At 47.1% G+C, this 24,014-nt stretch overlaps 1 protein-coding gene across 2 annotated transcripts in view; it reads left to right on the forward strand.

Annotated features, from left to right (window-relative positions):
* The first annotated feature begins 680 nt into the window (after window positions 1-680).
* Window positions 681-24,014, forward strand: part of B3GALT5 (beta-1,3-galactosyltransferase 5) — a 34,401-nt gene continuing 11,067 nt past the window's right edge. Inside the window, exon 1 of one of the 2 annotated variants that reach the window (XM_069202584.1) lies at window positions 681-1,197. In XM_069202584.1, coding sequence (XP_069058685.1) covers window positions 1,189-1,197 — 9 coding nt within the window. In that variant the 5' untranslated portion in view covers window positions 681-1,188. Of the gene's footprint in view, window positions 1,198-8,246; window positions 8,460-24,014 lie in introns of those variants that run through there. The other variant, XM_069202583.1, reaches the window with a different exon arrangement.

Below are 24,014 nucleotides of genomic sequence, written 5' to 3' on the forward strand. Positions count from 1 at the left end.
GGTCCTACTCCCCCCTTGCTCTTTCAATTGTTAAAGATAGCAATAATGAGGTTCGAATGGGCACCTCGGGCCTCTGACCCTGGTGCCACTGCACTTGGAGCATCAATGCCCTGGATTTATATACATCCGAAGCAGGCATGCTGAGATTCTTAATCCCATGTTTAAAACCATAAAACTAGAAGCCCTAAACGGTGCATGAGGGTGTAGGTTAAGGATCTGAGTTGTCAACGTCGGAGCTGGAGGAACCGGGTTACAGTCTCGGGGTGGACTCAGCATCCTGTGATCCTGGGCACATCACTCAATCTCCCCGTGCCTGCAACGGCCGGAGGGACTCACTGAAGGTGTCACGTATGACGGTGACGGTGTCACGTATGACGGTGTCACGTATGACGGTGGCTCACTGAAGGTGTCACGAATGTCAATTCACCAAATGGTTTGGGGTAGCGGAATTGACATCATACACCATTTGGCCTTTACATTAGCTCACACAACATGCTTACACATAAGCACACAATCACACATCCGCGCACACTCTCACCTGCATGCATGTACACAACATGAATTTAAAAGCCAGTGGTCACAAATGCAGTGCCAGGGGTCGCAAGGGGCAAGCCAGGGGTCGCAGCTGCGACCCCTAAATGACGTCCATGCCCTTGGCTGCTACTCTTGGAGGCTGAAAGTCTGTAATGGCACAGAAGCTGTCCTCCACCAACAACGCTCATTGTGCAGATCTGAACAGGAAGCGGTGAGTGAACGCCCTGTGAATTTGTGAGTAAAGCCTGCGCCCCGGCACATTCGACTGGCTTCCACCTGCCTTTTGGTGTAAACCCAGTTTAAAAGCTGGTAGGTATCGCGCCAGAGAAGGGCGCAGTTTTCTCTTTGAGAGTGGGTATCTTGTTCAGCGGCGCTTTGCCTCATTCTGTTTAAAGCCCATTATTTTTGCACACCCCTCGTGGAGGAGGCGCCTTCCATCACCCTCCCCATTCCTCGCAGCAGTTTCCTGGCGCACTGACCCGACAAGGCGCCCCTTGTTTGCTGCGAGGCGGAGCGGAGAGCACCTCTGGGGCGCACGGTGCGACAGAAGCATCGGAGGATGCGGGCGGAAGCAGGACGGGGCGGCTGCAGCGCCGGGGGGCACCGGCCAGGGCCAGCTGCTGCCCCCTGCTATGGCTGGACAAGCTCAGCTTGATGAAAACGGTAAGCGGCTTTGGCATCCGTGTGTTATTTGCGCTCGATACAGCGACAAGGACATGCCAGTGGCGCGCGACCTTCGTTCCTGGGAGCGAAGGGAAAGCTGTGTAAAGATGGTGGCCGGCAACACCACGCTAGCGACCCTGCGCCACTGCTCATCAGGGCCGGCTTTAGCGCTGGTGGCGCCCTGTGCGACGGTCTTTTTTGCCCCTCCCCCAACCCTATGGCCACCTTCTTGGATTCTCTCACTACCACCTGGGACAAATCTCTCCCTAGCATTGTTGTAACAAAACCCCCTGCAGCCCCTACTGTCCGGTTTCCAGCTCCAGGGGGGCCCTCAGCACAGTGCACAGGCGGCGGCAGGCTCTGCACGCCTCATCCTCGACATACCCTGCCACATCTCTGCCCACCTGAAACACCTACACTGGCTACCCGTCAACAAAAGGATCACCTTCAGGCTCCTCACCACCGCACACAAAGCCCTCCACAACAAAGGCACCGAATACCTCAACAGTCGCCTCGCCTTCTACACGCCCACCCGTCAACTTCGCTCTACCAGCCTCGCTCTCGCCGCCGTCCCTCGCATCCGCCGAACCAATGCTGGAGGGAAATCTTTCTCCTACCTGGCAGCCAAGACGTGGAATTCCCTCCCTGCCCACCTCTGGACTACCCAGGACCACCTCGCCTTCTGGAAGCGCCTCAAGACCTGGCTCTTCGAGCAGCAGTGACCCCCCCCCAGCGCCTTGAGACCCTCACAGGTGAGTAGCGCACTCTATAAATACCATGATTGATTGATTGATTGATTGACTTGGTCCAGGGAGGAGGTAGTCCCCTTCAGGTACTTTGCAAGTGGGGGTGGGAGGTCCTTCAGTTTCATTAGACCACTGCCATAGCTCCCCTTTCACATACATCAATTTTTTTTAAAGCACCTGTAAAGGCTGACTTTACTAATCCACTCAGCTACCCACATAAAATATAGTTCTGCTCTTAGCAGCAGGCATATTAACCCTCTAGCTACTTTATGGTGAGTTAAAGCTGCCCATAGACAAAACTCCCATCTCCTTCCCTAGTGGGAACATTAATCACAAAATGTTTATTGACATTTTAATTATTTCCTGAATGCTAGACACAAGGAACTTTTCAGCAGGTGCTTTTAAATCGCAAGTTTCCTTTGTTATTACACCGCGTTCCCCTGAGGTCGCACCCCTCGCATAACCCTTAAGCCGCCCTGCTGCTGATCCTGCACAAACAAAGGCGCAGGCGGGGCTGGAAGAAAGGGGGCCACAAATGTCGTGCTGTGATTACAAGGCGCCTCTGTGACACTGAAATAGGAAAATAAGCGATGTTTCTTATTTTCCGCCTGCCTCTGTGTGACCTTTCCAAATCCCACGTGCTTCTCTCTGGGGAACAGCTCGCAAGCTGATCTGGGCATCTCTGCAGGGGCGTTGCTTCAGGGGAGGGGGTATTTGGGGCTGTTATACCCCCCTCCCCTAATAAAAGGATTTTCTGAAGAACTGTTGAGAACAGTAGCTTTCAGTCCAAGCCAAAAACAAAGACACTTTCTTGTCTCTGTTTTGAAAGCCCGAAAAATGGTCATTATTTTACAGAATATTGTGTTTCTCTCACTTAGTACAATTCGCATATCTCTCCCTTTCCACTGCCTCCTAAGTCCCCTCATCCCTGCTCGTCACTCATAAGGGGCGGGGTCCGACTCAGGGCCAGGTAGGGAGAGGATCGGTGGTGCTGATGCGAGTCAGGGGGTGGCTGGGCTATGCCTAGCCCTGGAACCCCTGCTTGCAGCCACGTGCAATTGTTTTTACCAGCTGCAGGAACAGACCTGGAAGCTTCTGACTCTGTTTTCCGGAACCCAGCAATCCCTGCCTGGTGCGGCAACACCTGGTCACTTGCAGTTGGCTCGTGCAGTATCCCCATGGCGCATAACACAGACACATAATAGGTTCCCATGGGCTCAAAAGTCTAAACACGCAAATGCTGTTTGCTAAAAAGCCAGGATTGCAAGAAAATGTGGCATGGCTTCAAGCTGTTGACTCCTATGTTTTATAATTCAGCAAAGTTGTTCAGTCTATTTTGAAATTTGTTTGACTTATATGTTAAACCAAAACTGCCCGCTGTTCACTCATTTCGCAGTAGTGCACTCTTCTATTCACAGTGTGCATTAAAAGAAGAATTCACATTGCTACTGATTTGGCTTTTGTAGAGTGAAAAACTATATATATCGCTTCACTAACATACGACACAATTGCGGCTTGGGCGGAGTAAGTGCAAGCTTCCCCAACACAAAGAATACTTGCAAGCATGAGCATCATTTAGGGGTAACCAGGGGTCGCAGTTGCGACCCCTGATGTGACTTTTGCCACCCCTGGCACGGTCCTTGCGACCCCTAGCCTCAGAGGAGGCAAGGTGAGAAAGCTTCCTTAGTATATGTCTTTATTTCTCTCAATTTTGTTAGAGGATTAAAGAGTGTAACGCAGAAGGGTCTGATTTTAAAAATAAGCTCAGAATTGCGTGTACTAATCTTTGTTCAAGGAATTGCTCCTGTCTGAGCTGTGATCTGAAAATGCCAACACATAATTAAGTTGCAGTGAACATAAAACACCAGCAAAAAGTCACCGAACAGCAGTGTAGTGAAACATTTACACATTTTCATAGTAACTAAATTAAAAAGAATATCAGACTTGCACAAATTGTATTGATTTAGGCTCAGTACAACTGTAGGCAGAACTGGTGGTACAAACCGGCACAGGTCTTCCAAAACAGGTGAACAATAGAGTATTTTATGTTACATTTTATTTGGAAATGTGCCCATGACATTTCAGAGCTGCACCGTTGGCATATCATTACCGTCCTCCAGTTAATAATGCTTATTTTTTACTTTTGTAATATTTTTCTATTTTGACGAAGCTTACATTTTAGGTGAGAGAGCGCTTCTATGATGTGGTTGGACTTAAAGGTTATGTGGCAACACTTCCCCTGACGCCACCAGAGTAGACAGTCATCTGATGTCATACCTTGTGATGTCATTTGGGTCAAAGGGTATGCGACGTCACTTCCACTAGTCCGCCCACCTGAAACACCTACACTGGCTACCCGTCAACAAAAGGATCACCTTCAGGCTCCTCACCACCGCACACAAAGCCCTCCACAACAAAGGCCCCGAATACCTCAACAGTCGCCTCGCCTTCTACACGCCCACCCGTCAACTTTGCTCTACCAGCCTCGCTCTCGCCGCCGTCCCTCGCATCTGCCGAACTAACGCTGGAGGGAAATCTTTCTCCTACCTGGCAGCCAAGACGTGGAATTCCCTCCCTGCCCACCTCTGGACTACCCAGGACCACCTCGCCTTCTGGAAGCGCCTCAAGACCTGGCTCTTCGAGCAGCAGTGACCCCCCTCCCACGCGCCTCGAGACCCTCACGGGTGAGTAGCGCACTCTATAAATACCATGATTGATTGATTGATTGATTGATTGAGTTGGTCCAGGGAGGAGGGAGTCCCCTTCAGGTACTTTGCAAGTGGGGGTGGGAGGTCCTTCAGTTTCATTAGACCACTGCCATAGCTCCCCTTTCACATACATCAATTTTTTTTAAAGCACCTGTAAAGGCTGACTTTACTAATCCACTCAGCTACCCACATAAAATATAGTTCTGCTCTTAGCAGCAGGCATATTAACCCTCTAGCTACTTTATGGTGAGTTAAAGCTGCCCATAGACAAAACTCCCATCTCCTTCCCTAGTGGGAACATTAATCACAAAATGTTTATTGACATTTTAATTATTTCCTGAATGCTAGATGCACAAGGAACTTTTCAGCAGGTGCTTTTAAATCGCAAGTTTCCTTTGTTATTACACCGCGTTCCCCTGAAGTCGCACCCCTCGCACAACCCTTAAGCCGCCCTGCTGCTCATCCTGCACAAACAAGGGTGCAGGCGGGGCTGGAAGAAAGGGGGTGCACGTGCTGTGATTGCAAGGCGCCTCTGTGACACTGAAATAGGAAAATAAGCGATGTTTCTTATTTTCCGCCTGCCTCTGTGTGACCTTTCCAAATCCCACGTGCTTCTCTCTGGGGAACAGCTCGCAAGCTGATCTGGGCATCTCTGCAGGGGCGTAGCTTCAGGGGAGGGGGTATTTGGGGCTGTTATACCCCCTCCCCTAATAAAAGTATTTTCTGAAGAACTGTTGAGAACAGTAGCTTTCAGTCCAAGCCAAAAACAAAGACACTTTCTTGTCTCTGTTTTGAAAGCCCGAAAAATGGTCATTATTTTACAGAATATTGTGTTTCTCTCACTTAGTACAATTCGCATATCTCTCCCTTTCCACTGCCTCCTAAGTCCCCTCATCCCTGCTCGTCACTCATAAGGGGCGGGGTCCGACTCGGGGCCAGGTAGGGAGAGCATTGGTGGTGCTGATGCGGGTCAGGGGTGTAATGTGGGGCCCTAGGCCCTCATGCTGGTAAATAAGGTGACGCAGACACGGTGGTAGGGTGGTACTGAACTGGCCTCAGGAACGTGCGCCCGGCCCCTTTTATAGGCAGGGTCACCTGACTGGTGACGTCTGTGTTGGGTGAGTGTGGGTTACATATGTAAGACCAGCCCTCAGCAGAGTGGCTGGCAGAAACACTAGAATGAGTCCAGCTGGACTCTACATCCCTCCCAGACTTTATTGAGGAACCAAACAAAAGTCCAACTTGTAAAAGAAACAATAACAAAGCACCACAATCCGTCTCTCGGCCTCGAAAAGGCAGACTGCAGAATTGCATTGGACATGGCGCAGCTGGGAGCACCCGGACACCTCCGCACAAGTCCATAATTTAACCAGGTACAGCTGGGCACGAACACTGTGTGGATGAAGTCCAGATACTTCAGTTGCTTGTCCACGACCTCACAGTTCGCTGGATATTTTTGATTGGGTCCTGCCTGGGCTCATGTGGTCAAAGTCTATTTACAGTTTCTGATGCGGGTGCATCTGGAGCAGTGGTGAGTCCACTGTACACAGTTCTGGACGGCATTCTGACTCTGGAGATTGTCTACCTCCTAAGACTGCAGATGACGTGACGGCCTGGGGCACCTGGGAGTCCAGCGGCAGAGCAGCGGCAGCCTTCCCTCTCGTGCCAGACCTCCATCAAGCAGGAGTCTCCTCGAGGCCCTTCCGTGGGCTTCCACGGGACTGTGTGGGCTGTGCTTGCCTATCTCAGGCCCAGCAAAGACGTCTCAGAGGAACAGCCTACAGGACCACATCCTAGTCTCGCATGGAGCCACAAGGGTTGTTGATGCAGGGTCCGCTTGCTCGAGCCATCTGGATTCAGGTGCTCTGGCCATAGTGCAAAGTCTTCAGGTGACCAGTCTCTCGATATGAGACCTCCGTGCTTCCGGATGCCTGATGTGGAGCTGTCTCAGATGCATTATCTCTCAGCGATATTCCGCTCTCACAGGAATTTGTTGGAGGCCCTTGTCCCTGGATTGCGGCGGGACTGCGTGGGCTGTGCGGGCCAACGTCGGCCACGCCAAAGGAGTCTCTCTGAACTCCTAACAGGGCCACGTCCTAGTCTTGTGCAACCCCAAAGGTGGGTGGTCCAAATGATCTGGTCTGCTCTCACCGGCAGGCGTCTGGTTCACGGGGCTCATGGCAGGTGTTCAGATGATAAGTTTCTACGTTGCCAGACATGCCTTGTCAGCGTCGGTTCTTGTTGCTGACTGTCTCCACTCAGGTGGTGCTGTGCTCCTCCTTCGATGATTGGGCGATGCACCTCATCATGATGATGATGTTTTTGTTCATCCTTTTGCAGATCAAACAGGTGGCGGCGGCTTCGTCAGCGGAAGGACCACTTGATGGACGTAGTGGCCACGGCGGGTCTTGTGTGGCCTGTGCAGTCGGCGTCAGGGATGCCATCACAGCCAAGCAGCCGGTGACAGGACGGTCGTACTGGGAAGCGTGGGGGACTACCCGCATCGCTGTCTTCAGTGACGTCTGCTCACCCCGGTGACTGTCTTGTACTGATGGGTGTCTCCTCATCTGCTCGCACGAGTCCTCAGTTGTGTCACTCTACTTCCTTCCACTTTCACACCTGCGATGGAGATGATCTGTGGTGTGACCGGTCTGTCACACTCCTCTCATTTCTTGTTGGCATTGTGCCACTCTCTCTTCTCCTTGGTGTGGCGTCGTGCCACAGGTCACATGTTGCGGCACATGGACCTTGCGCTGCACCTCTGCTGGTACATCTTCCTCTTTGTCCTTGACGTGGCATTGTGCCACGGGTCGCATGCTGCTTCACACGGACCTACACTGCACCTTTGCTGGTGCATCTTCCTCGGTCGCAGCCTCTCACGGGCTGAGTCCTGCGGGTAGGACATGATCTGCTCTTCAGGCAGACCTCTCCCGGTCTGGTCTGTTCCCGGATCCTCTTGGTGGACCTCTCTCTGGCAGGAGGGTACCCGCTCTCTTCCTCCTTCTTTTCACTCGAAGGCACCATTCTTGCGCCTCGAGGCTGCGCTGTTTCGGCGCTCACTCCTGCCATCTGCTCTGGCAGGGTCGGTCAGTTCAGATGACCTGCTCAGTGATGGGCCAACGGTGGCCATCTTCTGTTGTTGTGTGGCCAGCTGACATGGCCTCTTTTTCCGTGCGTTACGTCACGCTATCGGGTACTCTCTCCATCTTCACGGACTTTACCCATGTCGTCACATTCTCGGGCACAGCTCTCTGTGCACGCTGCGCACGTGACAGTCTCTTTTTTTTCTGGGCGTCCCGTGGCAACGCCTGGCATGTCCCTTTCTTGTCCTGCGGTGATGTCCATCACTGCTGGGGCATGTGGCGTTCTTTCGGCGGTGGCGGCAGCTGGCCGCCAGGGGCTGCGCAGACCATGCGCGCTCTCTTCGTACCTCACGTGGCACTTGCGTCCGTTTCTCACAGTTGCAGCTTGGCTGGGACAGCTGCAGTCTTCTTCCCTTTTCCAGCGTCGCTTCCTTCTTCCTCGCCGTTTCCGTCTTCTGCGCCGTTTCTGTCTGCGGGCGCACTCTTGGTTTGGAGCAGTCACTTTCTAAAGGTGCTGCTGTAAACTTGCCTTCATCCAAGCTTCTTTTACCTTTAAAACAGAAATAGGGTGCAGTACCGATTCTGGCCACTGGATGCCAGTAGTGCACTCTTTTTTTTTCTAGCTTGAAGACAGTCTTACCTCTCACCGGCCTCGTTTGTTTGAACAGATGCCGGTGAGGAGGACATGCTGCCCGGAGGACTCCTCATGCTGGTGGGGGCTGCAGGTAAGTGCAATTTTATTTATTTTCTATCTTCTCTCTTTCCTGTTTTCTTCTTCTGTCCATTTTTTTTTTTTTAAACTGCACAGCCTCGTTTGAAGAGGCATGCAGATGGCACCAACGGCAGTGAGGGTGGGGGCTCCGGGCACATTTTTTTTCTTCTTCTTTCTATCTAGGTGCGTGTGAGCACCTTTATTCATTTGTTGGAGGTGGGGGCGCGGCCCTGGGCATCTGGTGCTTGGATGCACCATGTTATTTCAGATCATTTTCGGTGCGTGTCTGCACCACTTTCTTTAATTCCTGCCGGGACAAGGGGGGCAGCCCCTGGGCATTTTCGTTTCCTTTGAAGTGCATTACAGCACCATCGGGGATCTCACCTTGCGGCCGCAGCAGTCCTCCGTGCTGCGGCCGTTTTTCGGCATTTTTGGGGTGGGGGCGGCCCTGGGCATTTTCGTAGGTGCGCGAGAGCACCGTTCTTCAGATGAAAAGGGGCACCGGCCCCGGCCACACTTTGGCAACTTCTCACAGCGCGCGACAGCGCCACTTTAAAAGTGAAAGGGGAAACGGCCCCGGTAATTTTCTTTTTCCTCGGTGCGGATCGCACCATGTTCTCCATTCCAGTGCAGGTCAGCACCGAGTGCTTGTGCAGAGGGGCGGCCCTGGGCATTCCTCCTTATTTTCTTTGGTGCGCGGGAGCACCATTATTTAAGATTAAACGGGCCCCAATCTTTTTTTTTTTTCTTTTGGCCATTCATTTCTTCACGGCGCGCAAAAGCGCCTTCTACCCATGTGCTGACTCTGGGGTGGGGCGCGCTCAGGGCAATTCCTTCTGGGGGCACCGGGAACACATGCCTCACAGCGCTTTATTTACTTTCAGCACCGCAGCCTTTTTGGCAGTGCTGCGGGACGCGCTGATCAGCATCACTCACCCCCTTTTACACCATTGGGACCGGGGCTGCGACGGCCTCGCTTCTCTCTTTCTTCCACCGAGTTGAGTCCATATCTGCGACCACGTGGGGTTTCAGATCCCACTCGTCGCCAATGTAATGTGGGGCCCTAGGCCCTCATGCTGGTAAATAAGGTGACGCAGATAGGGTGGTACTGAACTGGCCTCAGGCACGTGCGCCCGGGCCCTTTTATTGGCAGGGTCACCTGACTGGTGACGTCTGTGTTGGGTGGGTGTGGGTTACATATGCAAGACCAGCCCTCAGCAGAGTGGCCGGCAGAAACACTAGAATGAGTCCAGCTGGACTCTACAAGGGGGTGGCTGGGCTATGCCTAGCCCTGGAACCCCTGCTTGCAGCCACGTGCGATTGTTTTTACCAGCTGCAGGAACAGACCTGGAAGCTTCTGACTCTGTTTTCCGGAACCCAGCAATCCCTGCCTGGTGCGGCAACACCTGGTCACTTGCAGTTGGCTCGTGCAGTATCCCCATGGCGCATAACACAGACACATAATAGGTTCCCATGGGCTCAAAAGTCTAAACACGCAAATGCTGTTTGCTAAAAAGCCAGGATTGCAGGAAAATGTGGCATGGCTTCAAGCTGTTGACTCCTATGTTTTATAATTCAGCAAAGTTGTTCAGTCTATTTTGAAATTTGTTTGACTTATATGTTAAACCAAAACTGCCCGCTGTTCACTCATTTCGCAGTAGTGCACTCTTCCGTTCACAGAGTGCATTAAAAGAAGAATTCACATTGCTACTGATTTGGCTTTTGTAGAGTGAAAAACTATATATATCGCTTTACTAACATACGACACAATTGCGGCTTGGGCGGAGTAAGTGCAAGCTTCCCCAACACAAAGAATACTTGCAAGCATGAGCATCATTTAGGGGTAACCAGGGGTCGCAGTTGCGACCACTAATGTGACTTTTGCCACCCCTGGCACGGTCCTTGCGACCCCTAGCATCAGAGGGGGCAAGGTGAGAAAGCTTCCTTAGCATATGTCTTTATTTCTCTCAATTTTTTTAGAGGATTAAAGAGTGTAACGCAGAAGGGTCCGATATTAAAAATAAGCTCAGAATTGCGTGTACTAATCTTTGTTCAAGGAATTGCTCCTGTCTGAGCTGTGATCTGAAAATGCCAACACATAATTAAGTTGCAGTGAACATAAAACACCAGAAAAAAGTCACCGAACAGCAGTGTAGTGAAACATTTACACATTTTCATAGTAACTAAATTAAAAAGAATATCAGACTTGCACAAATTGTATTGATTTAGGCTCAGTACAACTGTAGGCAGAACTGGTGGTACAAACCGGCACAGGTCTTCCAAAACAGGTGAACAATAGAGTATTTTATGTTATATTTTATTTGGAAATGTGCCCATGACATTTCAGAGCTGCACCGTTGGCATATCATTACCGTCCTCCAGTTAATAATGCTTATTTTTTACTTTTATAATATTTTTCTATTTTGACGAAGCTTACATTTTAGGTGAGAGATCGCTTCTATGATGTGGTTGGACTTGAAGGTTATGTGGAAACACTTCCCCTGACGCCACCAGAGTAGACAGTCATCTGATGTCATACCTTGTGATGTCATTAGGGTCAAAGGGTATGTGACGTCACTTCCACAAGTCCAGACATTTTGGTGAACTGACGCCCGTGGTTACAGGCAGTGCTTGATTTGTAAAAAAAAAAAAAAAAAAGAGAACTAATGCTCTGAACATTGCCAAATGCCAGGGTTGCCAATAAGGGAGACAATATAATCTTGACTCCTTATCCTAGTTATTTCCTCTATCATCCTGTACTTACTGTTTCTTAGGGCCATATGTACGAACACATTTTCCCATAGACACAGAATGGGTAAAACCCTTTGATACATCTGGCCCTTAATGTCACTGTAAAGGGTTATTTTTCATTCTTCATTGTCACTGTTAACCTATGTTTTTTTCATTCGCCTTTTTCACTTTTCTGCCTTTCTTTCTTATGTAGTGTGTCACAATTTAATGATTATAAATAGTCCTGGTCCCAAAAGTAAGGTTGGTGCAAATCACCGTCACCACCAGCACACTCTGAGCAGTGGGCACAGAAAAGGTGGCTGAAGTGCAAGGTTCTCTCACACTGCTAGAACTGGTCCAACAAATGGATGAACTTGGAAGCTACCCTTCCTCAGAAAATAACTTGTGAATCGAGAGGTAAATTTCTCTGCTTTACAAAACAGGCACAAGTGGACAAAAACAGCGGACAAAAACCCTTCTCCATAAAACAGCTACAGCAGAGCATCAGTAGTAGAAGCACCCCTTCTTCATAGATCCTGTACTAGCGTAGCAGGTGGGCATCTACCCAACCATAGCTTGAACGGGTGTGATGCCGGCCTTCTCTTAGTCCAACCGCTAGAAGCATAGTTCCACCAGTTGGTATCCTACTAGTCTAGGAGCTAGATAGCAACGTGCCCCATCTCAAATGACCCTTGTAACAAACACTCCTTCAATGGAGCGAGGCCAACATTTTTTCCACACTTACGTTCCATCACCCACTCCCTACTGTCACTTGCTCTGTTTTCACTTATCCTTTTCTCTCCAGGACACTCTTACACAGACACACACTTTGTGTATGTTTCTCGTTGCCCTCCTCTCTCTCATCATAGCCTCGCCTCTCAAATGTGCCTGTTCCACTTCCCTCTCTGTCACTTCAATATGTATACTCACCGATTTCTTGAAGTACCTATATTTTCCCTACCCTCCGAAGTATCTTTAATCCCTCTTCACCACCATTGAGCTGGTACTCTTTCTTGTTATTATAATGTTTCTATCTTGTTTCTATCTTTCTCTTCCCACTTTTCGGCCTATGTCTGCTAGTCTCTCTGTCCCTCCACACTTGTGTGCTGAGCGAGTCTGTGGGGGCAGCTTTCAACCGATGTAGGTTGTCATGGCACTTGAAAAGGTTGTGAGAGAGCATGGGCACAACCGTCCCGATGGGTAAAGGAGAAAGGAATATTCAGTAAACGGGAGACTAGAGAGCGGAGGCAAGTGCTGTGGAGCAACAATGTGGGAAACAATGTTACAAATATAAAGGATGAAAAATAGTTGTTTGTGGCTTCAGCAATATGCACTCTGAGGATATTTTGCGTGATCTTTTCCTCTGCTTGCGGGTATGCAATACAGTGCAATAAAAGGTGTATGTGTCACACATGATGGGTGACTCTTGACGGGCTGGTGGCAAAGTATGGACATTACCCCCTTTTTTCTTTAAAGCTCCTTGACAGAGAAGTCTGATAAAATAAGTTATGCATATTAATAAAGCATAGCAACTATATTTTTCTTTTATAAACTCACTCCAAAACTGAGAAAAAAGATACAGGCTTTCTACACACCATTAACAAAATACGACCACATCCGAGGGCTTCTGCAAAGCATGCTAAATAAATCTAGCTCACAAAGTTTACATCTCAGCAAACTCACAGCCTGATTTAGAGATGGGCAGACGGGGTGCTCTGTTACAAAGTGGCAGATGTCCTGTCTGCAATAACGCATTTTATCCAGTGTCACTTGTAAAATAGAAAACATATGTGAAGGAGTAACCCCTCTGCTGAACTTTTTTTTTGTTGCAACAACTCTTCATTGGATTTTTTCTGTTTTCTTCCAAAACACAAACAGGTAATTCAGCAATCAAACATTATTGTTATGCATAGGAACCACCGTCTGATGAAATCTAAATCAAGCCTTAGAGACAAGGGGAATGATTTAGAGTTTTGGCGGAAAGGTTGCTTCTTCACAAATGTGATGGATATCCTGTCGTTTGTGACGGATATCCCGTCCGCCACATCACAAGTGCATATACCCAGTGTCACTTGCAGGGCAGGGTAGTATCTGTTTGTATCAGTTAAATATCTGATAAGTCCTCTACCCTGTGGCTTATTTAAGATATCTGTCACGTTTATAATGAGTAACCTATCTGCTGAACTGTAATTCTGGCCCTTTGTTATCCAGATGTAATTTCAGTCGACCAGTTACAAACTTATTCAACTGAGCACAGTTTGTGTACATTGATTCACCTAAAATCTGAAAAGGGGGTGGATTAGGAGTGATATGGCGCTCCTTCCTCTATGAATATAACAACAATAATATTATAATGCACGGTGTCAAATACTGGGGTTGCACCCTCCAATCTCCCCTAAAGAGGTAACCTAAAGTTACCTGTAGTCAAATAAACGGTATTAGCACACATGCAATAGTATAAAGAAATTGTATAATGATCACTAAGTTCACATGCTAATTATTTACATAGAAATTATATACATCCCAAAAGGAAACAACACATTTTAGTATAACAAAATTAACTTACTCCAAGGAGGATTTCATCAAACCATTATATACAATATAGTTCATAAGGTTTTCACCAATTAATCTAGTTCTAGAATAAATGAAATCTTATTCATAAATTATTCATAAGAAAATGTCCATTCCATCGTCCCGCTGTCACAGTTGCATCAATTGAATCCCAAAAGTTCATTAAATTCCAAAATAAATATATTCCAATTCAAAAATTATTCCATTCCATGTTCCACTGTCACAATTGCATCAATTAAATCCCAAAAGTTCTTCAAATTCCAAAATAAGTATAATCCAATTCAAAATTATTCATGAGTAAGTATCCATCACATCATCACGTTGTCCCTGCTGTCCGTTGTCCCTGCTGTCAACACGTGTTTCATCCTGGGAGTACCCACGGATTTCTTCAGGACCTCCTACAACAATATTATATGTGTAATCTTGTAATATACTTAGTCATAATGAAATATTTACATTTATAACTCAATAAGTGTATAGTGAGAACCCAATTATTACCAATTGTATTTCATCAACCCCATGCTGTGTGTCCTTAATAATTATCATGAAAGTAGGTGACCAAACTATTATCTGTGACTAAGTGTTTTTGAATGCTATGTGAACGTGACCCTTAACCTCCTACTGTTAAACAATATCTCTTAAAATTAATATATGCCGTAGTCGTACCTTTAGCTAATTATTCCACTAATGAAATTGATGATATGTCCATTGTCAACTGTTCAGTACTCCACGATCCTTTAGTAAAACAGAGTACAATGTAAAATACATTCTCCTAATGTTCACTTATTAATATATCATAAGATATCGGAGGTTGGGCTATATTAGACCGCTTACCGCTATTTTATATATTATTTATATTGACTTCGTCGCGCGAGTACGCTGCTCCGACGGCTTGTAATATCTAACAACGCGGCGCCTCAGCTGCCGGCGTTAAATACAACTATCGGATGTTAAAATAAAAAACGGACAACAGCTCACGAACGTCCGTATATTCCAGTGATAGAAATAGATGAAAGACTCCCGTACCAACGAGTTGTCATTATTTTATACACACAAATATCGGGGCTCCCTATCGCTCCTAAAATTATAAGCTATCATCTGGATTTCCAAGTAAAATACCGGAAACATCCTGAAAATAAACCCTATTAATAGTATGGGTTATTAGAACTCCAACTTCCTATAGACCCCCGATTATTATATCATTATCACTATGTTATATTATATGGGTAACCCCCTATGATCTGTATCACAATTGATATAATGTGCCAATATACAAATTTAAACTTACACATAATTATTATGCATTAAATTCTTATATAGTAGGGCGTAGCCCAACCTATTTCTAATATGTGGTAATTATCCACATGTTGCTTAAGTGTCTCCCAAGAAGTACTCCATTTCATGATCAGTATTTAAACCCTGCTCTACAGCTCTAAACTTCAAAATCCAATAAGACTCCTTTCTCCTCAGAGCTAATTCTCTATTCCCACCACGTGGGTTAGCTACACAATGGTCAAAACCAATAAATGTAAACAATTTGTATTTATCTTGTGCTTGGCAATTCTTAATATGTGAAGCTATAGGGTAACGTTCATCTTCTAAATTAATTGCCCTCTAGTGTTCGGAAATTCTAACCTTTAATGGACGTATCGTACTACCTATATAAATCTTATCGCATTTGCATATAATCATGTATATCACAAATTTCGTGTTGCAATCAATATGTGATTTGATAGACACTAGGTTACCATAATAATCCACAAATTCCGTCTTGGGCTGCCATGCCCATTTGCAAACTGTGCATGAACCACATTTAAAAAAACCTAAATTACGCTTCCCTAGCCAATCTAAATTCTTTCTCTCCATAGGGTAGCTTGGACTCAATATATTATTAAGGGTATTACCCCTTCTATATGCAACCTCAGGTCTGTTACCAATATACTTCTTGAGTGTATCATCCTGAGTCAGTATCAACCAGTATTTTTTCATACTCCTAAGTAATCTCTTCGATTTCTCAGTGTAGTCTAAAATAATCCTAATCTTTCGAGCCTCACCTCTACCTTGGGTATCATCTTCTTGTGCAACCCAACCTAATGTCTGTTCGCGTGACATTCTCTTTGCTTTCTGCATAGAGTTTTTAATCGTATTCTTGGAGTATCCCCTGGCAAGAAATCTATGTCCCATATTGTCAATTTCCTGGAGAAAATCACTATTTTTGCTGCAATTTCTTCTTGCTCTGATCATTTCCCCAAGTGGTATTGCCTCAATCTGATGCTGTGGGTGAGCACTGGTGGAATGCAGTATATTATTACATGATGTTGGTTTACAATACAATCTACTCTCTATTGTATTATTTTCAACGAACAATTCAACATCCAAAAATTCCAAACATGTCTCACTATGTTTATATGTAAACTTGATGTTAACATCATTACTGTTGAGATATCTGCAAAAATCATCCAGTGTACTAACATCTCCTGTCCATAACATAAAACAATCATCGATGTAGCGTCCCCAGTACAAAATATTGGTGTACATTGATTCACCTGTATTGAACGCCAGGAACAGCTACATTGAATTCGGACGCACTTTTTAACCACTTATTGGTAATGCTTTCTATAGGAGACAAATGCAATTTTACCTGATAAATATATATATAATTGATTAAATAAAGCTTGTGAGTACAAACAAACTGATTGCTGAAATCACAAGTAAAAATCAATGTGCGACTGTAACCAGAGAATCTATACTCAAGGTGCACTTTTGTAAATCAGTATTGCTGTGACTGTTGCAGAATAACACACACTCCTGAATGCACTATGCAGTGTGGGCATACACACAGATAGTCATGTTTCAAAATGACCAGCAATCACGCGAATGATGTCTCTAAATGGCGGACAAAAAGATCAGGGCAATTACGCACTGGCCGATTCCCAGGAGGCCAAAGATGTACTGTTTCCGGGTTCCACCGATTTCTAAAGGCGCATCATCCAAGAGTTTTCTCACACTTTATTCACAGCAGTGCTTAATTTGTAAATAAAAATGTGCCGGTACTCAAAGCCCTCCTCTTAAACACACAGCTGGTGCAATTAAATTTAGGAACACGGAATACCTAGGCAGCGTAATCCTGAAGCCTTCTTGGGCCTCTTCAATCCATTTAAAGCCACTCCCTGCCCCTTCAGCTCACTCTTGCAGCTTTCTGCTTTTACCTTTGTGAAGCCTTTTCGGTTTTCCCCTTCCTCTGTCTTTCCCATCTGTGTCTTTTGCTCGCAGCAAATGCTTGGGGCAGAAGAATAAGCGCCGGTGCTCAGCACCGGAAACAACAAGCACAAGTTAAGCACTGATTCACAGTCACCCCTTTACTATATAAGGGCCATGGTCTAAAGATGCAGACAAGGCTTTCCAGACATTGAATGATAGTTTTTACATCTCCACTAACTTTAGCTCCTGCAAATGAATAAACTCGATTCATAGTCGAAGCAGACCCTTCCCGTTCAGTTTTAGCAGCCACTTATGAGCACTAGAAAGAGAACTACAGGAGTACTCTTATGTGCACGCTTACATGTCTATTGAATTGACATAGAAACACCTGAGTCTATATTAGAGAAAGTGCTGCGAGGGCACAGTGCTTTCTATTTGTACTTATTGTATATTACTTTTCCCCGATTATTCTTAGTTCACATGTATTATTGCTAGTTCACAAAGGCATGTAAAAATACGCAAAACAGTATTACAGGACTACAAGTTTACATACGCCTATACATCTTTGTGAAAATATCCAGCGATGTTCACAGGTCACATAAATCTGCTCATGTCTTAATAGACAACAGTTAGGCCAGCTCTGGTGGGCCCTGTATTTTGAAGAGTTTGATTTAGTGATAACATATCAGCAAAGAGCAGCCAATCGCGAAGCTTCTGCTTTAGCCAGAAGCAAAGTCCTAACATGATGTCTTGTGCTTGTCAACAAAAGAAATTGAGCACAAGGCTTCAAGGCTTTAGTTACATGTTCAGAATCTCCAGCTTCTAGCCACCTTGTAGTTGACAATACTTCATTCTTGACATGTGGATTTTTGTGATGGCTAAATATGGTTCAATATTTATCTCATTTTTTAGAGCAATGGCCCAATGCCCAGGAGAGTCATGCAAGATACACAGACTTCTCCAACCTATGCATTTACTTTTGTTGGTCTTTTTTGGGCATTTATCTGTTATCCCTACTCTATTCAGTTTAACCCTGCTTTTCATACAACTGATGTTTCAGCTCTATGGCGTTCTGTCTGTAGTAATGTATGATGGAGGCTCTCAATTGGAAAGCCTTTATGTTGCTTATTGGATCTGTCTTACTTATTTTTAACAGTTTTCACCCATAGACCTACGGACAGACAGAGTGGCTGAATCAGTCATAATGTCATGTCTCAGGGGCCAGCCAGTGCTGAGTGAATCAACTGCGGGTTGTGGAGTTTCATATAGGTTTCCTCAGGCATTGACTTTTTACTGTAACATGGCACTGCATTCTAATTTCTTGCCCATGACACTTCTGCTTTTTTGCCCAATTCCAGCTTTGAGCTTTATTTAGTTTGTGAAGTTTAACAGTGACAAATAAGAGAGCATTTCAGTACAATTTAGGTTAAATTAGTCTCAGGCAAACAAGAAGGGGCAAAAGGTACCAGTTTATTAACCTGGCACATGGGTTTAATTTTTCTCCAAGAACTTTGTGGGTTGGTGTTCAGCTTCTAAACCACACTAGAAGGGTTTCTTCTCAGTCTTGACCCAGTTGAATCCTGAGTGTCTCTCTCAATGTTGAATTCTTACTCACACCATTTCTTTGCTCAACTTAACATGGTAATTCAAGAATTACCAGGGGATTTTATGGTTGGCAATCCTTCATTGTCTCAGAAAGGACAAGAGCCATTGGGTGTCGTCCTCTCTAGGGTTGACCATTCCAGAGGCGGCTAAGAGTCCTGGGCTCCGGTGTTTAAAAGTGTGTATCCTAAATTAAACTTCTGTCTAGGGGATTTGCAAGAGATAGAAAATGCTTCCCTTCATAACGTACAGTAAATTATGTATTGTCATAAACACTATAGAAGGCTTCAACAATGAAGCCATTTCTTCTGAAAGGCCACGCCTAGGCTAGAAGTCAAATTTACACAACAACCTTCTGATTATTTTGTCAACTAGGAAAAATGGGGATTGGACAAATATATAAAGCAGTACATGACATTGTGTGATAAAAAAAAAAACAGGAGCTTGCTGTCAAAGTAAAGTAGTCCTCAGAGCCTATCCTCAGAGTGCAGTTTGAAAAATGCTTAAAAACATTGAGGAATGTCAGCTCGCTCAGTGTTGATGCATACGTGCAATACCCGGGGAGTTGCTTAAGTGTGCGGATGTATTAGGGCCCTCATTATGAGTGGTGGTGCTCCACTTAGAGTGGGTGGACTTGTGCCACTCACCTTGCTGAGTTAACAATTGTCTCTTGTTCCCACCTTCCTCTCCTCCAAGCAACAAGGCAGGATGCACCTGGTCAAGTTCAGAGTCCAGAGGCGGAATCTGTGGCTCCGCAAAATCTCCTCTCCCTGCGTGACCAAAGAATGGCAGCCCTGGGCCACCCTGCTTAGCACGAATAAAAGCAAAGCCTGCAGAGCTGCCATTTCAGCCTGCACGAGCATCTTGTCTGCTCAAGTCTGATGCTACCCACACAAATTGCAGGCAGAGTCCCTTCACTGCACACCACCGCCATCGCAGGATGGCTAGTGTTTATAGTAATCAAGGAGGTGAGCCTCAAAGGCTTTCAGCACCCTTGATATGTAATCTCTTGCCTCCCACTCGAGGACAAAGCCCTTCCCACCCCGTCCAGATTTACAGGTGGGAAAGTTAATTATGCAGGAGGAGTACGCACACACCTTTAGGATAGGCTAGGAGGTCTGTACAGCCAAGGAAAGGTTCTGCCATCTTGGCGAACCCTGAATTAGTTGGTTCTGGGTGTAAAATGATGTACTCCCACAGGAAGTCATCAGCTCAGGTGCGGACTAGCCACAGGGCCCATTGGCCACTGTCCCTCACACCCTTAACACCCCCTAAACTAGGATTTAAGGGGCTCCCCTGGCACCAAAACCTCAGTTCTGACTGTGAATCCGAGAAGAGGCACAGAGAAGATGTCACAGATAACAGGACTTTGGACTCCGCCTCAGCGCAAAGAGAGGACACTTAAATGCCCTGAGGAGACCATATACTGGAACTGTGACATTTGACATGTGCCTGTGGCAAAAGCTCATTGCTCCAAGCAAGAGGAACTCCAATGGATGCCAGTAACTGAGTTGTGGAACTAGTCACCTACAACCTGCAGAAGAATCGTAATGCTGTGTCACAAGAAGTGCAACCCGGCGAGCCCCTCTTGAGTAAGCTCAAAGAAAATTGGTGACCTGCTTCCCAGGAGCTGTAGTGAGGCTCGCATCAAGTTTCAAGCTGCTACACCACTCCTGTCGACTTCCAGCCAATGAAGTACCTGTGGATTACTTTTGCCACTGCCAAGGCTTGTTGGTCACCAGCCAGGTAACCAACCCATCCCTGGACATCACCAACTGCAGAGAAATTCCCAGCAATAGTGACTAACATCTGCAATGACCCCACTGCTGAGATCCTGCATCCTAGAGAAGGTGACTTTGACTAATTGACAAAGCATCTTTGGTGTGATCTTCCGTGATTGACAGCTGCAAGCCCACCTCTGCATCTGGAGGTGCAAGACATGGTGGCGGGATGCCAGCTGTGGAATGCAGGTCCTGGGACCCTAAAGGCCTCTACTGTCCGAGGGTAGAGTGTAACTCCATTTCTAACAGTGGTTTTACAGACTGCTGCATCTTTGATTGACAGCACTTGTGGTTCCCAGTCGTTTCTAAGGACAGCAAGGGTACCTCTGCACCTCTGTTTGGGCAGGGTAAAAAGGGACTTCTATAGGAACTTTTGACCCCTCAGACCTTAACTCCAGGTGTGTTCCACAGAGCTCACCCCACAAGTGACTAATTGCACACTGTGCTTTCCCCCATTGACTTCTATGGTATTTAAAAGTGAATCTATTCTTAAATGCTTTAATAATCCACAACTCTGTTTGTACATAAGATACAAAGTTCATTTTGGTGTCTAAATTAGGATGCAAATCTGCTTTATCTTTCTAAATTGATGTTGGATTTCTTTCGAGTCATGTCAATTACTTATCATCCTTGTTGGTGTTGTGAAATGCTTTACACAGGTTCCTCTAAGTAGGCTGACTGCTCTTTGCCACTCTATTAGGGCTTAGCTAAGGTTTACTGGTTTGAACCCAAGGTCCACTTCTGGGTAATGTGTAAGTATTACATGGTAAGTCACCCCACTCATACCACATAATACTGCCACCTTGCTACACTATGGTGGTCATTACGACCCTGGCGGATTACTTCCGCCAGGGCCGCGGGACGCGGTGGCACCGCCGACAGGCCGGCGGTGCCCCGCGGGGCATTCTGACCGCGGCGGCTTAGCCGCGGTCAGAGAAGGGAAACCGGCGGTCTCCTGCCGGTTTCCCGCTGCCCCCAAGGAATCCTCCAAGCCGGCGCAGCTTGCTGCGCCGGCTTGGGGATTCCGACTCCCCCTCCCGCCATCCAGTTCCTGGCGGTTCTCCCGCCGGGAACCGGATGGCGGGAGGGGGAGTCGCGGGGCCCCTGGGGGCCCCAAAATGTATTTCACTGTCTGCCTTGCAGACAGTGAAATACGCGACGGGTGCAACAGCACCCGTCGCACCTTCCCACTCCGCCGGCTCGATTACGAGCCGGCTTCATGGTGGGAAGGTCGTTATCCTCTGGGCTGGCGGGCGGCCTTTCGGCGGCCGCCCGCCAGCCCAGGGGAAAACTTGGAATACTCTCAGCGGTCTCTGGACCGCGGAGCGGTATTCCTGACGCGCAACATTGACGGGCGGCCTCCGCCGCCCGTCAATGTTGGAATGAGGGCCTATGTGTGCTGTACAGTGCAGCACACGTGCAGAGTCAGAAAAGGAAGAAGAAATGAAAACACTTATCCTTTTAATGCCTGCTTTCAAGTGGCATTAATGTTTTACGCAAAACCCTGTGTTCTATTGTTAGTAGATAGGATTTTGTGTCAAAAAGCATGGATGGTTGCACAGGAACGCCCATGTACCACACATGTAATGTCCCTTGACGCTAAGTAATGCAAAGCATTGCTTAGTGCTGCTTTGCTTTACTTTTAAGCAACTTTCTAGTGCAAAACACATTTTGCGCTGAAAAGTAAAAAAGCGAAAAACATTTTGCGCTGGTTTGTGCCATTTTTGTGACACATACACAGCACAAAATGTTTGTAATTCTGGCCCGAGAATCAGGTACAAAAAACTCACAGGGTAATATAATGACCTTGTGTAATTGTTTTTTCCCGCAGTGGGACTCCAAATTTGGAGCTTATTACTCTAACTTATATCTTAGACTGCTATTCTGGTTGAAATCAGCAGGGGTGGGCAGCTCCTCCACAGCCGCGGAAGAGCTTCGCCCCACTTGCTAAGCGCCAGCAGCAGAAAAATAAAACAATATTTGAATATCACTTTATTTTTCTTCTGCTGGCTCATCCAGCAGGTGCAGGGAGGGTGGGGCTGGGCCAAGGGCGGTGGGAGGGGGGATGAGGAATTGTGTGCACTAAGTGCACATGTGTGTTTGGACGGCCTAATACGGCTGTCCAAACACACATGTACTTATGTTTCCCCAGCCGGGCTGTGTACTAAGCTGGACTTGAGGAACATGCACAGGCCCCAGGGTTGTGTCTGAGCGGCAGTCATTGTGGCTCAGACTAATCCTAACTCTGCTTTCATGCTAGGTGCTTTAGCATGAAAGCATCACCAGGATTGCTGGGGAGCCTCTTCTGCTGTCCCAGCCAATGCTGGGGTACCAGAACAGGAAAGGAGGACGAGCGAGGCGGCAGGAGAGGACGGCGGTGGTGGCGACGCACTGTAAGGTATTTTTCCACTCTCAACCCCCTTTCCCCCACCCCTCCCCTTGATATCTGCAGTAGCCGCTTGGAAATCAGAAGTATTCCATCCATCACTTTTTATATACTTCAGTTTGTCGGCATAAGAGGGACGAGTATGTCCAGACAAGGGTCCCATGCATACTGTGTCGCCGGAAGCAAGCTGTACCCAGCTGATGAGCCCATAACTAGTCCTGGGTTGCTTGTGTTCCTGGACTGCTTGTTTTCTGGTTCACGGAGGACTTGGCTTGGCAGTTTGGACTGGACTGTTCCAAATGGAGCATGATAAAGACTGATTTGAATATAGTTAGGTCCAAACTGAGGTGACATGGTGTGCAAAATAACAATGGACTATAATGCAGCCCAGGGTAACTAACAGTGGCTGAGATTAATTCAAGCATTCCATCCATCACTTTTTTGTATACTTCAGTTGTCACCCTAAGTGGGACGGGTATACCCAGACATGGGTTCCGTGCACACTGTGGCTCTCATTTTGACTTTGGCGGTCAATTTGTCTGACTACCAAAGCCAAACCCGCCACTTGACTGCCAAAGTCTGCAGACCGCCATAATACGACTGCTGGCAGCCATCCGCCATACTTGAGGTGAAAAGTCACCAGCAGTTATGCTGGCGGTCAGCGGTGCAGAGGTGGTTCCATTGCCAGCACCGCCACGGCAGCAGGACTCTGTCTGCCTTATTACAAGCTGTAACACGGCTTGGCAGAGTCCTGCTGGCGTGGTGGTACTGGCGATGCAAGACTGCCAGGACCCATCCCCTTCCTGAAGTCCTCCTCGACAGAGAAGGTATGTGGACGTCTGAAAGAGGGGGAGGGTGTCTGTGTGTTTGGGTGCGTGTGTGCGTGTCTGCGGAGGGGGGAGGGGTGGTGAATGCTTGCGTGTATGCGAGTGAATGTGTGTGCGCATGTATGTGCGTGCGTATGGGGGTGTCTGTGTGGATGAATACAAGTCAGTGGGGGTGTCTAAGTGCATGTATGCATATGCTGAATGGGTGTGTTTGCGTGCGTGAAGTTGTTGGGTGGTGTTTGTGAGTGTGTGAACCGGTGGGGGGGGGGAATGTGTGAATGTGTGGGGACATGTGTGCATGTGTGTGCCAGTGACAGGAATGGAGTTTCCTGTCGCTGGGTGCGTGACTGCCAGGGTTTTCGTGGTGGAGTGACTGCCAGGGAAAGGCTAGCGATTTGCAGCCTTGTAATCCGGCTGGCAGGCTGAGGCCTGCCGCTGGGTTGGAGGTGCTCACCGCCGGCTGCGGTGGT

The sequence above is a fragment of the Pleurodeles waltl genome, chromosome 8 (genome assembly GCF_031143425.1).
Source record: "Pleurodeles waltl isolate 20211129_DDA chromosome 8, aPleWal1.hap1.20221129, whole genome shotgun sequence".
Classification (NCBI taxonomy): Eukaryota; Metazoa; Chordata; class Amphibia; order Caudata; family Salamandridae; genus Pleurodeles; species Pleurodeles waltl.